We start from the raw sequence: 16539 nt of genomic DNA on the forward strand, positions 1-16539 counted from the left end.
TGACTGGCCCTGTGTTTGTGCTAGCTGTGGCAGCCTATGAGTGCCCAACTTGCTTCTCAACACATCCATTCTCCTACTTTTTGAGCCAAGGTGAATTAGACAGGGCTGATCGTTTTCAGAAATTACCCAGGTAAGGAGAATGGAATTCCATCCAATTAGGCTGTCCCTGGAGATGTGGAGAAGAGAGATTTTTGAGATGGAGATAGATAGACGGGGAGGAGGGAGATAAAGAGAGAAGGAAGGAGGGAGGAAGAGAGGAAGACAAGGAGAGAGGGAGAGATGGGGAAAGGGATATACATAGATATGAAAAAACAAAATGAGAAGCTTGGCAATGAGATATAGAAAGAAAAATGAGGAGGTGGAAAGGGTTTGGTACAAGTTTTTTCCCATGATTTCTGACAGCTCAGTGCTTTAGAAATAATCCAGGAAACATCCTTTTTTGCCACTTCCTACAGACCCCCCATCACCATTGTTCTCCTCCCAGGTCTTTCCTTGGAGGTGCTACAGTGGTGTTTAAAACGCTGGGTGTGGGAGTTCAGAATCAAATGGGTGTTGGGAGAACTTAAATTCTTTGTGTTTACCTTTGCTTCTCCCTGGGCAGTAGACGATTCCCACAGCGATGGCTTCTGCCCCTCCACCTGCACCAGAAAAGCCTTGTGATTGTGTCATGGAGAACAAGGGAGCTGTGCCTCCAAGCCAGACGGTCCACCAACTTCAGGGCCCCAGGCGGGAGGAGGGGGAGACGGGCAAGTGCTGCAGGAGTGGTTCTTCGGACTGTAGATGACTGACTGTCTCTGAAGACCGAGTCCCCTTCTGGGACTTCCAAACCTCTTCTTCCCTTGGAAGTGGAAGTGCACTGGAGCAGAGAAGGGTGGTTCGTTCATTAAGTCCACACGTTCGGTCAGGCGCTGGGGCAGACGTTGGGAGAGAGAGGTGATTCAGCCTTTCTGTTCATTTGGAAGAAGAATCCACAGTACCCTCCGCTTTCCCTCGCCTGGAATTTCCATCGAGGTGACCAGCTGGGGCTGAGTCACGTCTTTCCCTGCGCTTGGTCTCAAGAATGGGCTCTGTGTCCATCACCAGGGATCTGAGCCCTTTTGAATAGATGTTTTTCTAGCATATGACTTTTGGAAGCTTAGTCTGCCTGAGGGGTTCTGAGATATGTCTCCTTCTCTTTATCTTTTAATGAAATCCCAAGTAATGGCCGCTCTGCTTGAGTTAATACCCTGAGACTTAGGAACAGACACACAGTGTCTTGGACGCTGCCTCACATGTGGTCCTTTCTGTCAGTCTGCTCCAGTTGTCCAGGACCCTTTCCTCGCCTCCTCCCTTCTCCCTTCCTGCCCTATGGAACAGTGGGATGCTGATGACAGTTGGTCTGACAGCCTTAGAAACCATGGCTGCTCTGCTTTTTTGACCTCAAGTGCTGCCAAGACTGATTTCTATCCCAAGTTCTGATTTTCCTAGCAAGACTTCATCAGCTGCCCAGGTTGTCGCTTAGGACTGTGGCCTCTCCGGGTGCAGCAGAGGGTGCTTCCTGGTGGAATCAGCAGCAGCTTCCCCTTCTCCTGCCTCTGTCCTCCCTGTCATCAGTATCCTTTCTGAGCCGTGGTGGCGTGTGCAGGATACTCAGCTACAGCCTGAGATGGAAGGAATGGGAACAGGCTGTGTGGTTTGCTCTGAACTCTGCCCAAACTTTACTTTTACCTGATGAATATGCCCATCAGCAGTGGGATTTTCTCCTACTAAGGGTACACCAATCCAAAAGGAGCTAGAATAAGGTGGAGAGAGGGAGGATAAAATCCTGTAGCATCTTTTGTGTTCCAACCAGCTGTTTCTGGAAGGTGACTCTATTTCTCTTACTTAGATCTCATTTAGTGATCGGCAACCTGTAGCGTATTTATCAAGGCAGTACACACTTTCAGCTTAGTTGTGTGTGCGTGATTACCACATGGACTAGTTCCTTCCACTCTCCTGCCCATCTTGAGTTGCCTATGATCCATAGCCCATTTCTTTTTTCTTATTTAGTGGCTGATCTCTGATTACTCCCTATCTCTCTGCCAAAAACCTTTCCCATGTGCCTGGTGCCCTGGAGACATATGTGTCCGAGGAGGAATCAACCTTACTTTTGTGTGTGTGCGTGTGTGAGGAAGCTTGTCGCTGAGCTGACATCTGTGCCAATCTTCCTCTATTTTGTGTGTGGGATGCCGCCACAGCAAACGGCTTGATGAATGATCTTTAGGTTTGCACCTGGGATCCAAACCTGTGAATCCCATGCCGCTGAAGTGGAGCACGTGAACTTAACCACTGTGCCACCGGGCTGGCCCCAACCTTGCTTTGCATCACCCTTCAATGTCTGAAGCTTGAATGCTTGCTAGGGGTGCTGGCTAGGGGTCCTCAGCACCTGACTCAAACCTCAGATCTCCCGCAGGACCGTCCCTTCCCTCCAGAGCTCCCTGAGTGCTGAGAAGTGGAGGGAAGTCCTCTGTACAGTGGAGGAGACGTGTCCTTTTAGAGGCACCTCTGGAGATCATTCCCTGCAGGCCTCCAGCTGGGCGTGGCCAGGCTCCATGTTGGGTGGCACTGCACCCATGGGTGGGGCGTGCTTTGAAGCTTTCTTCCTCTGACACCTGGCGAAATCCTCAGTATCTTCATCCTGATGACACTGGCAGCCAGTGGAGGCTGGTGGGGAGCGGGGGGCTGCAAGGAATGCTGCTGACTAGAGCCTGGCTTGACAGGAAGAAAGAAGACAAAGTGGCCTTGTCTTCTCTTAATAGTGTAAGTGTTGCAAACATGAGGAGACCCTGAGTTTTGGCCTTTCTCTCTGATGAGACATGGCCGAGGCATGTATGGGCAAGAAGCCACACATTCCCTTCTTTAAAGGAACTTGCCCATATTTCCTTACTTCAGTTTTCTCCTTGCTGGCTCAAGTCCTAAGATCTATTTTCTGGCTATCCTCTTTTCGTGCCTGAGAAAGTTGTGGTGGCCCTTTTTTTTAAAGCTGTTTTGGGGGCTGGGAAAGGAAAACTTTAAAAGTAAAATAATAAAAAACAGCCCACTCTGCCATTACAGGCACATAAATAGCTTCACCGTAGCCAGGCTGCGCACTCACTTTACCATAGCAACCTAAGACAAGTGTTGATAGCAGCCTGTCGCCCCACCTGGAAAACAGCAGCTGCTGCTGCTCCCCCAGCCACGCCTGACCTGCCTGGGCCCCAGAACCGTGTGACCCTGAGAGGTGTGTCGGGACCAGGGGCCCACCCTTCTGTGGAGCCATGGGCGAGGCAGGGGAAAGGCAGCCTGGGGTCCAGACGAGGCAGTAATATTTGGGGAGCCCGAAGGGAGTGGTGGGTGTGTTGTTCCCGGGCTTCCCCGCCGCCTGTCATGTCCTACGGAGCGAGGGACAGGAGTGCACAGGGTGCTGAGCTCCGCCTGGCCCGGAAGGGGTGTGAATGTCACAATGTGGCTTGTTTCAACTTTCTGAATAAATCTTGGCTTCTCTTGCAGCCTGTTCAGGGAAGTCCTCTAAGTGTTTTTTCTTAAGGACTCACAGAAGAGGGGCTTCCCATGGGAAGATCATGGGTCTCCCTGGGGAAGGGGGCTGCCCTGGGATGAACAGAAGCAGAGATCAGCATCCTGGAAGGACCAGAGGAGGGAGAGGGAAAGGCAGGAGATGTGTGACGAGACCCTCCTTGCCTCCCCTACAGCCCGGATCCGAGGGCTACGTTCTGACCCACCCGTCGGAGGGTCTCAAACTGCAGGAACCTGGTGTCGTTGGAGAGTCTCGTGGTGGTGTCTACAGAGACACTTCCCAGCCTCTGCAGTGCTCTCAAAGTGCAGTCCCCAGACCAGCGGCTCAGCATCCTCCTGCCAGGGAGCTTGTTCGAAATACACGTTCCCAGGCCCTGGCCCTGCCCCTGCCCTCCTGAATCAGACACACTGGGAGCAGGCCCAGCAGCAGGTTTTACCCTATTTATCCTGCCCTGGGATCCTGGTGCTCATATAAGTTTGAGAACCATGGCGCTAAAGCACGGCGCAGGTGCAAGGGAGTATAATCAACCGGCTTTCTGAAGCCCCAGCTGACTCAGCGGCTTCTGTCTGCGCCGCATGAGCCAGCATGAGTGACACTGGGGTGGTGAGACGTGGATCTCGGGGAGTGTGCCGGTTCTCCTGCCTAACGGATGCTGTCTGCTCAGCGTGGAGCCCATGCCCGCTTGTCTGGGACTTCCAGGAAACAATTGGGCTGAAGAAGGTGGAAATAGGCAAAGAAGGGGGATGGCTCTGTACTCTGGGCAGGGGACTGTTGTGGAGTGGAGGGAGTGATGGGGTCTCAGCCAGGCCTGACGTCCAGTGTGTGGCGCGCTGACTAGTGTCTGCGTCACATAGGGATGTTATTTTGCTTTCTCTGCTGCTGGATCCCTGGGGACAGAGCAGCTGCCCACCACACTTCTTTTGTTGGATGAGATGTAGCCTCAGTCGGAGGCCAGGTGGCTTTCCCCTCACCCCCGAGGGCTTCTCCAGAACCTGAGGCCTGGGAGCAATGAACTCCTGACTCCAACAGCCAAGAGAGATTGGCCCTCCTCTCCCTCTCCATGAGCATGGCATGATGCTGCTGAAATTTGTTTCTAAAAATAACACAGGATCCAATCTAGCTGCTAAAAAGCCCCTTTATTCCCTTGGAACCAAAATGTGGAAAAACCACAGCAGACCCAAGAAAGGCAATCTCTGTTGTCCAAGAGTGTCCATACTGGATATTTGAATGCTACTGCCCAAGGCCTACGTCCTGTCTGCTGGCCTGACAGCTTCCTGCCCCCGTGCCAAGGAGCTGCCCCTATTTAGTGTGAGGGCAGAGACCCTTGCTAACCCACGTCCTGAAGGTCGCTGCCAGCACCCCTTCCAGTAAACGACAGGCCTTCTAATGGCACTGTCACTCCTGCTGAAGTCTGCTCTCGTCCCCCTCCATCAGCCGAAGGAAATGGTCTGCATTGCTCTTTCATCCTCCACATTTTTTTCAGCTCTCGCTTGCTGTGAACACGCCCCCACACCCTGAGTCACAGGAGGCCACAGAGGTGACCCAGGCCAGAATGACTCAGAGTATTTGGAAGAGGGTACGTTCCCCATGGCTCTGGGCCCAAAGGACTGCCCTTTTTCGTCCTGATATATTGATGCTATTTTAGGATGGAGCCAGGGGGTGACATTGCCCTCTCAGGCACATTCCTGCTTCAGTGTCCTGACCCACGCCATGAAGCTTCCTGTCTTCAACTTGATGTTTCCTGGGGTCTCGGACATGGGTGGATCAACAGGCCAGATGATCGGGTACAGACTGTCAACCTTGAGTCAATTCTTGGTGTGACTGTTTGGAGAAAGTGTGCTATATATGGGCCCTACCTTCTCTTTGCCCCCTGAAGGCATCTGGCCAGAACTGATAAGTTTTGTCATCGTTGTCACAGCATATCTTAGACAGTAGAGCCCCTCCAGGTCTGAAAGGTTTCAGCGTCATGGTCTGTTTTATTTTCTGTTTTGGACCTGGGGTGCAGGGTTGAGTCCATCACCCTGTGGCTGCTTGGCCCGTTGTCATCTCTGGTCTGTGCAGAGCCCTTCTGTGCTTGCTGTTTCCCCATATCCCACGTCTGTACCCTTCCTGGCCTGTGAGCAGCATTTTAGTGTGACAATATGTGTCCTTTTGTTTAAATATGTCCCTTAAAATGTATAGCATTGCTTTAGATGTGTGTTTTTAATTTGTGTAAAAGCTATTGAAACACCTTTTTCCTCACGGGCACTGTTTGTTTTGTTTTGTTTTCCTTTTTCTCCCCAAACCCCCCGGTACATAGTTGTGTATTCTAGCTGGGGGTCCTTCTAGTTGTGGCATGTGGGACGCCACCTCAGCATGGTCTGATGAGCGGTGCCATGTCCGTACCCAGGATCCAAACCAGTGAAACCCTGGGATGCCGCAGCGGAGCGCAAAAACTTAACCATTCGGCCACGGGGCCGGCTCCTGAGCACTGATTTTAAGATCATCTTGTCTTGTGTACATCTGATCTATGTTTCTGTTACATAATAGCCCCTGTTATCTAGTGCACATGGTTTACCTGTCCATCACTGGGAGAGGGGATCCCTGGTGGCCTTCCTCTCCCTATCACCACAAATAATGTTCCGGTGAATGGCCTGGCACATGCCCCCTTCTGGACCCGTGTGAGAATTTCTTTGGGAGATGCACCCAGGAGTAGGTGACTGGGTCCAGGTATGCATAGACTTAGTGTGGCTAAGAAGTACCAGGTGGTTCTCTGGAGGAGCCAGGGATGAATCCTGGATCCCTGAGACCCAGGGGTTGAGGGCAATACTTTTTCTCCAGATGGATGCTTTGATTCTGGCACTACATTTCTGCTGCTGAATTGAGGAAGATGCTCACAGGATAGCAGACTCAGGGAGGGGGAGGGGGAGCAAGGGAGCCCCATATGTACCGCCTGCTAACCAAGACATGATGTTCTCTCTTCAGAACGGAAGTACCCTCCAGAACCCAAGTCCTAGGGGCTGGCTGAGAATCAGGATCAGGTTCCAGAACCAAGACCACAGGCCACAGCGTGCCATCCTGTGGCCGGTACAGAGGCCTAGTTTTGGTGCCCAGCCTGCACTTGCCTTCTTGGCATGGGCATAGCTATTGCTGAAGATGTCAGGTGGTGCTCCCCACCACCTGAACTTTAGCTGACATCCTCGGCCTCTGACCTTCTTCTGTGCACTTCCAAAGGCCTCAGTAGACTGAAGGGGAAGATGTGTGCTTGAGTCTGCTCCTGCATGCCAGCAGGTGTTAGAGAGGCGGTTAGGGCAGGCGGCCCTGGGGAGGGAAGGGAAAGCGGGGACCACAGCGAGGGTGGCTGCTGGACCTGAGCGGCGGGATTGGCCAGGGAGGGCTAGACTCTGGGTCTTGGAAAGTCTTGGAAATAGGGGCCAGTAATGAGGAGGGAGCAGAGCGGCCTCTGTGTGCGGTTTAGACCTTCAGAGAAGGGGCAGCCGGATGTTCCAGGTGAGGCTGGCTGCCCCGTTCAGGTGCTTGCCAGCTTTCTGGGCAGGACATGACCCTCTTAGCAGCATGGGAGTGCCTGAGAGGAGGAGTAGAGCTGAAGGAACTGTGGGTGATGGTGAGAGAGTGCCCCTGCTGGAGGACGAGAGAGGCTAGAACAGGGCCTCTCTGGGCATCTCCCAAGTCTCTATGGATCGCAAGGCCAAGGGTATGAGATGATAGAGTGGAGGAAGCCCTCTTCCCCGTCCCGGGATCTCCTGGTGGGAATTGGATATGCCTGGGATCGTGCCAACCCAGAGCCTGGTGTGTCCTGGCTGGGAGCTACAGATGTATGGGGGGGAGGGGATGAAGTGGGCAGTGTCTGCCCTGATCCGCGGGGGTCTATCCCTACACCTGCCCATAATGTTCGAAGAGGTGAGGAGGTGCTTCCCTGGCCTGTTTCAGAACCTCGAGGGGCCGTGGGCCAGGGACAGACAGGTTAATGTGTGCCTTCTCATCAAGCTTTAGGAAGTAAATCCATAGCTTGGTTTCCGTTCTCTTACAGGCTTCCCTGTACCTGAGGCAGGGTGGCTTTGGATTCAGCCTGGGGCACAAATCCTGGCTCTCGGGATCTCTATTTCCCTGCTACAAAATGAGATGCTCTCCTTATAGGTTGTTGGTGAGGATTCAGTGAAACAATATACATAATAATTGATAATGGCTATGTATGGACCAACCACTACATATCAGCCACTGTACTAGGCACTATATAATACATATGTGTGTGTGTGTGATACATACATATATATATATATGATTTGTCTAATTTTCACATAAAGTGCCTACTATGGTGCCTGGCTCATTGTAGGTTCTCAGCAGATATTATTTCCCTCCCTTCCCACCCCCTACTCTACCCCCACTCCTGAAAATAGGGAGAGACAGACCCGCGCTTGGGAGGAAGGAGCCTCTGTATCAGAGAAAAGAGAACAGATTTTGTGTGTTTGTTTAGGGGGCTGGGGTGCTGAAGCAGGTTCCGTCGTTCAGTTTGGTGTATTCTAAGGTGGGACCAGCCTGCTCCCCCGCACCCCCAAGGTCTTCCCTTCTTCACCTGTCACATCCTGCATGGCAGTGACACTGGCACTCTAACCAGAGTGTCTGTGAGTGCTACCAGCTTGCTCCCAGCCCAGTGAAGAGGGCAGGGAACAAGAGCCTGCTCCACTGAGTAGCCGCCCCCTGCAGCTGCTTATTATTCCAGGCAGGTCCGGCTGCAGTGCCGTGCCAGCCTGGAGCCCTGGCCCCTGGCCCCTCCTGTTTCCTCTCTTGTGTTTCCACTCACACTTCATTGCCTGTGCGAGCGCCAGACCCAGCAGGAGCCTTTGGCAGGGCACATTCAGGGGTGGGTTCCTCTCAGGTCCTCAAAGTTCCCTATTTGTCCCCGACTTGGGAGTTACCCTTTTTCCTCATCATCTGGGGACATATCTCCTCTTTAGCACCACGGAAAAGTTTCCATGGATTCTTTTCGACAAAATGGGAGGAAACAGAGTGTCTGACTATTGTTTGTGGTCTGGTGGCTTAGGGCATGAGGTTCTTGCCTCTGGCAGCTCTGTGTTTCTGGAACTTGCTGGTGAGTCCAGCTGCGGACTGAGTTATCAGGAAGAGTGGGCTGGTTTGCTTTCCAGGTACGTGTGGGGGCGAGAGCGCGTCTGTCTCACCTTCATTGCTGGAATTGATTCTGAAAGAGAAAGAGCAAGGGTAGCAGTGAGCGTTCCCTCCATATGGAAATGGGTGCTGTCTGTGCCCAGAGAGGCCTGCCTTGTAAAGGGGTGCTCAGATGTTTGTCAGCAAAGGAGGCGAAGGAGGGAGGTGTAACAGAAAGAGCCCCAGGCAGTCAAAGACTGGATCACTTTTTATCTCCTTGGACTTCAGCATCCTCGTCTGTAAGGTGGGGGTCACAGCTGTCCTCCCCAGCATTGGTGTGACAGTGCTTTCACACGTCGTTACGATTGTAGAACAGATGTTACAGGACTTTAGGAGGAAAAAAATTAAAATGATTTAATGATCATGTAAAGTAATATGATTTCTGGCCCCTGCAGGAAAGGATGAGAAAGTTCGCTCTTCCATCCGATCATCCCTTAGGCTGGCAAAGTGCTGGAAACAGAGCGAGCAAGAGCCTACCTTCCCCAGAATGCCCCAGGCCGAGTGACTAATCCTGACCAGTCAGGAGGGACCTCCCAGACGTCTGAGACTGAGGCCACGTGAGCATCGATGCATTAGTCTTTGCCAGTTGCCTAATAAGGTTAGGGGCTAGGCAAGCTCAGCAGCTACAGAGAGCTCATATGTTCTACGAGCTCAGAGCTCAGAGAGGAGTGTCGGTACCTACCACACCTCTGAATTCCTGACAGACTTTCATGGAGATCCCGCCGTGAACTGGGCCCCAGCTGGGCACTGCCCCTCAGACTTTGTGCCTGCAGCTTAATGCTTGACCTCTGTGTGTGTCTCTAAAGCAGCCTGAAGCAGAGAAACCTCTCATTCTTTTTGATGTGCCTCAGATGTTCTGATCTTAAGTGACCTTTTCTCATTGGTTGCCCATATGAATGGAAGCATCTCTCCTCTTTGCTACCTTGAGGGAGAGGTTCAGAGTAAGGAATTCTGACTCAGACTGTCCCTTCTTCTCTAGAGGCCCAAGGCTGTATAGCTTAGTGGTTATTGCTAATGGTTATCTTCAAGCTAATGGTTATTGCTAGGAAAGCTGCCTTGGAATTCTCCATTCTTTTTTGGGGGTGGGAGATCCCCCCAGGAAGGAAAGGTGAAGGGGCACAGGGATCTTATTCTCTTCTGCTCAAAGGGCTAGATAGCAAAAGTTCATTAAGCTCAGAGTAAGCTTTCTACCTTCACTCGCATGTCCTATAATGGACACCGGGCATCCTTCATCTGAGATTTCCGAGCACTGTTTCTGTCTAATCCCATTCCTTTATCACTTTCTCAGGATGGTGTGAGAAGGCAGAACTGATTCTTTCCCCAGGTAGAGGTGGGAGGAACTGAGCCCTGACAAGGCAGAGTGACTTGCCCAAAGGGCACCTGGGAAGATGGTAAACCTGGTTCTGAATCTGCTACAGCTTATTCAACAAAAACTTAGCTGAGTGCCCACTATGTGCAGGTTCTCTTCTCGGCACTGGGGATAAAGGAGTGAACAAGACAAGAGAAAGTATCTGCCTTCATGGAACAAATGTTGCAGTGGGTGGAGACAGAAAAAGTAAAATCTTCTGATTTCCAGATTAGCACTCTATCAGCACTCTTCTCAACATCCTCTTGAAAAGTTAAGGAGTTCTACTCAAGGGTCAAGATGGGCTTCTCACTGCTCTAGCCCTTCTCACTGCTTCCAGGCTTGGAGAAGAAGCTGAACTGGAGAGAAAATTCTGTGGTGCTGCCCACCCCTATGCTGCCTCAGGTTCTTTCCAGACCTCCTTGTTCCCCAGGATTCTTTTTTTTTTTTTGAGGAAGATTAGCCCTGAGCTAACTACGGCCAATCCTCCTCTTTTGCTGAGGAAGACTGGCCCTGAGCTAACATCCATGCCCATCTTCCTCTACTTTATATATGGGACGCCTACCAAAGTATGGCATGCCAAGTGGCGCCAAGTCCACACCCGGGATCTGAACCAGTGAACCCTGGGCCGCCGAGAAGCAGAACGTGGAAACTTAACCGCTGCACCACCAGGTGGGCCTCCCCGCAGGATTCTTTGATGACATTTAAAAAGAAAGGGAGTATGATGTTTAAAAATCAGTAGCAACAACAACAAAACAAAACTCAGCTCCTTAAACCTTTGTAAGTCAGAGTGGCTCTAACAATCTGGTAGAAGGACGCAGCAGAGGGCAAATCTGGAGAGGGAGGGGTGTGACCACCTCCATCGCAGCCGAGAACAGGGATCATGTGGAATCAGCAGGAACTTTAGCCACATGTGATTTTTGGAAAAAAGTAATCAATAAAAGAGTCAAGTCCTTACCTGATGGTTCTCGTGCTGCTTTGTTCACCTTGTAGAAGCGAGGATGCCATCTCTTCATTAGAGAGAGGCTGACCAGAGCTCCTTGCCACCTCCTGCTAACTGAAGTTAAGTCAGCGGGGACTGTCTGCCAGGGCTTAGCCTCCCGTGTCCTGGTGCTGCTTTCAGGAAGAGCCCCTTCACGTTTAAAGAGCTGGTGTCTGGCAATGGCTCCTGCGTGACATACAGCAGCCCTCTCTGAAATTGAGAACTAAGCCCTCTTCCCACCCTTGGCCCTCCATACCCTCACCTACTCGTAGCTCCGCCCTGCCCCCAGGCAGCATGTATGAGCGGTAACATATGCCTTTCTGAGAGGAGAAGTGCTCATTGGAGACCCTCCGTTGGGTGCTGACACACAGGCCAACTGCTCCCTGCCGAGCTTACTGTGGCCCTAGGCTCTTTGTGACTCAGAGCTGTCTTATCGCTGCCGCCCTGCCCCAGGGAAACTTGAAGTCAGGCTTCAAACTCACTGTCCTTCCTCCTCAGAGATCCTTCTGTCCTCTTTATGTAAAAACGATATTTGGCTCCCCCCTTCCTGCCAGGCTTTTTGGAGGGGGTGGGGCTTGGCTTCGAGACCTGGACTTGCTGCCTGACCGTTGACAGCGGCAGCAGGCTGGATGCTGGGCTTGTATCATGTTCTCCTGTTCGGTTGTAAGTGTGGGTTGGCAGCGAGGAAGGGTGCGGGGTCTGGGGGAGGCTGGCCGACTGGCAGGCTGCCCCCCAGATCATTCAGGTCCGGACCCCGTCTCTGAGCTCTTCTCACCTCTTAGAGGTCAGGTCAGACTAAAGGCTTCTGTAAGGGGTCCCCCAAATAGACAGACAGGGGGAGCTTTAGAGCCGTTAGAGGTCATAGCCTTTTATTTCCAAGTTTTGGGAGTTGTAAGATTTGGTTTGGGAGAAGTGAGGTATGAAGACTGGGGTATATCTGAAATCACTTCTTTACGTTGGAGTTTGGAGGGAGGGGTCTCTCCTAAGTCAGCTCCCTGGCTCGGGCCCCAGCTGCCCCCTAAGCCCTGGTGCTGGAATGCGTACCTTCTGCCCTTGCAGATGCTGGACCCCCCTGGCTGCTCTGACGGTTTCTTTTTGTCTCTCTTTGAACCTTTGCTCCAGAGATCCAGTTGTCATCAGTATCCAGGGAGCCCTCCTCTTCCTCCTCCTCCTCCTGCCGCCTCTCTACCACCGCGGTTGCTGGTTGTTGCTAAGGTTGCCTCCATGGTAACATGCACATCCTGTTTACACCTCCATCTGGGCAAGTCAGTCTAAGCTAGGAACCTACCTACCCTGGACGGCCGCTTCCATCGCCACCTGGGGACACCAATCATCGCGACGCGTGGTCCGGCTTCCACTTGGCTCCCCCATCTTCCTCCTCCTCTCACTGCCAAGCTTCGTACGCAAAGTAGGATCTGGGCTTGAGGCTGCTGCTCTGAAGCTTATTGCACAAGATCCAGTCGATCTGTTTCCTGACCAGGCCCCAGAGAAGCACGAGGTAGGAAGAAGCGAGGCCGGGAGGCCAGAGAGCCTAGTCGGCCGGAGGGAAGCCCCGTCCTCTCGGTCCGAGGGCTCGGTGACAGCCGGCGACATGACGAGCCCCGCAGAACGTGCCCTGCCGGCCAACTCGCCGGGCGAGAGCCGCGAGGGGGACTTTGGCTGCACGGTGATGGACCTGAGGAAGCTCATGGAGCTGCGCTCGGGGGACGCGATAGACCAGATCCACGCCCACTACGGAGGCGTGGCGAATCTGTGCAGCAGGCTGAAAACCAACCCCGTGGAAGGTGAGGGCGTGTCAGGTGGGACCGGGCCCTGTCGGCCACAGCGCTTCCCACTCCCGGGGAGGTGGCGCCCGGGGCCTCGGGGTGTCCCTGTGCCTGGTCGGGAGGAGCGTGCTGTCCGAGGCACTGGCAGGCGGGAGGCTGTGGGAACAGCCGTGGCTCTCCCAGACGTGCTGTTTAGGGACTGTGGTGTTCTCTAGATCATTCCTTCCTCCTTTTTCCGTATCAGTATATAGAAAGGAGGATATTTATTTCTGTTTTACAAATGTTCGTGTTAGAGATGCTTTTATCAGTCAATAATCATCAAGTCCCTTATTCTCTATGAGTCTTTGATTGCAAAAGTGTTTCAAGCACAACCAGAGGCGCTCACAGCTAGAATATACAGCTATGTACTGGGGAGGCTTTGGGGAGAAGAAGAAGAAGAAGAAAAAAAAAGTGTTTTAAGATATAATTCTTCCCCACACTGATCTTACAGTGTAATTGGGGAGGGTGGGCACAAAAAAAGTAAGTCCATCTACTTAATATATCACTTCTTTATTGTATCCAGTTAGAAATAGAACAGTAAATCACGAGGTAGAGAATTGTACCACCATATCTTTGGATTACTCACTCTGGTGTGGGGGTTTTTTTTGGTGAGGAAGATTGGCCCTGAGCTAGCATCTGTTGCCAGTCTTCTCTATTTTATACGTGAGATGCCGCCACAGCATGGCTTTGATGAGCAGTACATAGCTGCACACCCGGGATCTGAATCCATGAACCCTGAGCTGCCAAAGCGACGGGCACAAACTCAACCACTGTGCCACTTGGCCAGCCCCTACTCACTCTGTTTCTTGTCAGAGAATTATTGATAACTTTTTCAACCTGCCTGATTCACTTTTAATAAGTTCTTCTTAATCTATTCGTAAACGAGACCGAAAACTCCAGCTTCATGCTTGCCTGGCCCAGCCCGGTAATGTGAAATTTTGCCTAATCAGAATGGAGAGAGAACAAAAGGAAACCTGCTTTCTCACTTTGCCTGGTTTCACCGTCTCTGGTCCAGGTTCTTGCTTGGTCCTCTCTGTCAGGCAGGCGTGGTTGAGTAGCATGAGATGGAGCAAAGATCGTGTCCTTTAGGTGCCTTCAGCTTCTTGAGGTATATTCTTTCTGAGTCTTCTGTGAAAGCCACATCATATTTCTTGCCAATTCTAAGTTTTTCCCCCTACCCAATGCTATAAGTTAGTGACTTAGGGTCCAGACTCTTTAGGAAAAAAAGAGAGAGAGATTTGTATCTAGATATTTTTACGTTGTCAGTGTCTTGTTTTCTTTGCTGTCTATAAGAGCTGCCCTACACGTCCTCTTTACTTCTAGAATTCGGTTTCCTATCTCGTAGGCATGAGTTCACATACGAGCTCTACCATTTACCAGCTAAATAGCATTGAAGAGTTTACTCAGCCTCCCTAAGTCTGTTTCTTCTTTGAAAAGGATGTTACTACCTAGCCTATGGAGTTATGGAGATTAAATAGTATAACGTATGTACAATGCTCAAGCTTATCATGACTATTCAATAAATTAGTTGTCTCAGATTAAAACAGAGCCCATGTGTCTGAAGATATTTACCAGAATATGAGTGCCTACGGACTACAATGTATAACTGGAGAGATTAGTGCACGGGTAACTGCAACTGCTGTCATCGCCTCCAGGCCCCTCTTGATGTCACAGAGAGACCTGGGTACGATGGCAGTGCTTAGTTGCTTTCGTGTGGCTCAGTCTTTGCTTTCTGGCTAGTATGTGACTGCTACTAGCCTAGCAGTATGACCAGGCTACTTCCTGTAGCCTGCTTCCTGTCAGCTAGATTTCTTTATTCTGCCTCTTTTGTAGTAGTATTGACTTTAAAATGAGGCTATTCCTATTATATTTTCACTGAGATAATACAGTAGTTTAGAAACACCCATCAGAATTTAGGCAGGATCTTTCTTTTTCCCTTCCTATTCTATTCTTGATCCCTTCGGTTAGTGTTTCTCTCACAGTGAAACTCAGGAGTCCAAATGCCCTGGAACTTGGGGAGCTCCTAATAGCAGGATCCAGACTTTCCTCCTGGTTTCCCGAATCCTGTCTCATAGCTGCTGCTGTTTACTTTCTGATTCCCAGAGAGCTTCCATTCCCAAAGGCCAGCTTATATTCTACTTAGTCTCAACATTGGATATCAAATGTTATAGACATGTCAATGCCCTTAGATTCTTTCCCAGTCCTGGTTTCAGACTTACAGTTGACAGCCGCCCCTTCTGCTGGCGAGTGTCTCTCTTGCTGCAGACCTTGGCCGTGCCTGTATCCCAGTACCCTACGATTGGTACAGCTGTGTACCGCCATTTCTTGCTTCCTTAGATCACAAATGTATATTTCTGATTTGTTTCAGTGTAAGCCTTACCATAGGGCTGGTCCTGGAGCTGGGGAGGCGGGGTGTCAGAAAACAACTTTTCCATGGATAATTTTTAGTCCCCTGTGCCAACAATGACCTCCTCATGTGTAAGAGGAGTAAAGGGATAGGGAAAGGAGACAGAGGAGCTGTGACACAGGAGTCTCCCGCCAGACAAGGGTGATGCTGAGCTGTTTAGTTGGGCAGGCCGAGAAAAGAGCATCAACATCCAGGTGCCCCGACGAGCTGTAGCTGTAGAAAGCCAGCCTGTTCATAAGGGACCACACTGAAGTGCCTGACAACCTAGCATAGTTTTGTCATCTGTGGGAGGCCCCTGCAAACTAATAATAAGAATAAAGAAATTTACCTGGTGCTTGAATTCTGCTGGTTATAAACCAAAGCGATGGGGCTGGCCTGGTGGCGCAGCGGTTAAGTGCACACATTCCGCTTCTCGATGGCCCGGGGCTCACCAGTTCGCATCCCAGGTGCGGACATGCCACTGCTTGGCACACCATGCTCTGGTAGGCATCCCACGTATAAAGTAGAGGAAGATGGGCATGGATGTTAGCTCAGGGCCAGTCTTCCTCAGCAAAAAGAGGAGGACTGGCAGTGGTTAGCTCAGGGCTAATCTTCCTCAAAAAAACAAAAAAAAGAAAGAAACCAAAGTGAAGTAAGATTGGGGAGATTGGTTGCTAGAGTTTGGCTCTTCCCTTTATTTTCTTTTGGGTTGATAGCATCTTTAGTATAGATTGATCAGTTTTTTTAAACCATAGCTACTAAGGGGCCTTATGGAACTTGGAGTTTATAACATTTCTCACACTAACATGGTTTTACTATTCTAGATTTACACAATTCTAGAGGCAGGTGGGACTTTATGTTAATTCATTCTCTCTCTCTGTGTCTCTGTCACTCTCAACAGGCCAAAAGGTTTAAATGACTCGCCTGAGGTCTTCCTGCAGGGTAGAACATGATGGAATATTTGTGTTTTCTGACTCACAATCCATTGATGCCCTGTTGCCTCTTAGCTAGAGCAGCAACACAGAGACTCTCAGGAGCACAGAGAATTTCTTTGTTTTATGTTTCGACGCCTGATAAAATGTCTGATTGTGACCCAGTGCTCATGTTAAGTTAACCTTGCCTCATGTGCCTTGAGTATACGTGGTTAGTTGGGGTAAGAGGAGTTGCCTCGGTGGCCAGGAGTTGATTAGACCTGGGAAGAGTGGAGGTGCTCAGCTTCCACGGTTTTCAGCAACAACCAGCAACAGGGCTGCAGACTTCAGCCTTGACTGCGGCGGCCATGTTACCAAAAGCGAGGAGGCTCAGGTGAGGCTCTAGCTCCAGAGG

The 16539-nt window shown here is 51.0% G+C and overlaps 1 protein-coding gene and 1 long non-coding RNA gene across 6 annotated transcripts in view; one reads left to right on the forward strand and one right to left on the reverse strand.

Moving 5' to 3' along the window:
• ATP2B4 (ATPase plasma membrane Ca2+ transporting 4) overlaps positions 1–16539 on the forward strand; it is a 97580-nt gene that overhangs the window by 29902 nt on the left and 51139 nt on the right. For all 5 annotated transcript variants that reach the window (XM_070608685.1, XM_070608687.1, XM_070608683.1 and 2 more), the window contains exon 2: positions 12145–12806. In XM_070608685.1, coding sequence (XP_070464786.1) covers positions 12614–12806 — 193 coding nt within the window. In that variant the 5' untranslated portion in view covers positions 12145–12613. The remainder of the gene's footprint in view (positions 1–12144; positions 12807–16539) is intronic.
• LOC139081764 (uncharacterized) lies at positions 4650–12295 on the reverse strand. Its single transcript, XR_011537054.1, has 3 exons — positions 12067–12295; positions 10999–11208; positions 4650–8729 (listed from the first exon to the last, which is right to left on the reverse strand). It is a non-coding gene; the product is annotated as an uncharacterized lncRNA (long non-coding RNA).

This window comes from Equus przewalskii, unplaced genomic scaffold, assembly GCF_037783145.1.
Source record: "Equus przewalskii isolate Varuska unplaced genomic scaffold, EquPr2 ChrUn-1, whole genome shotgun sequence".
NCBI classification, from domain to species: domain Eukaryota; kingdom Metazoa; phylum Chordata; class Mammalia; order Perissodactyla; family Equidae; genus Equus; species Equus przewalskii.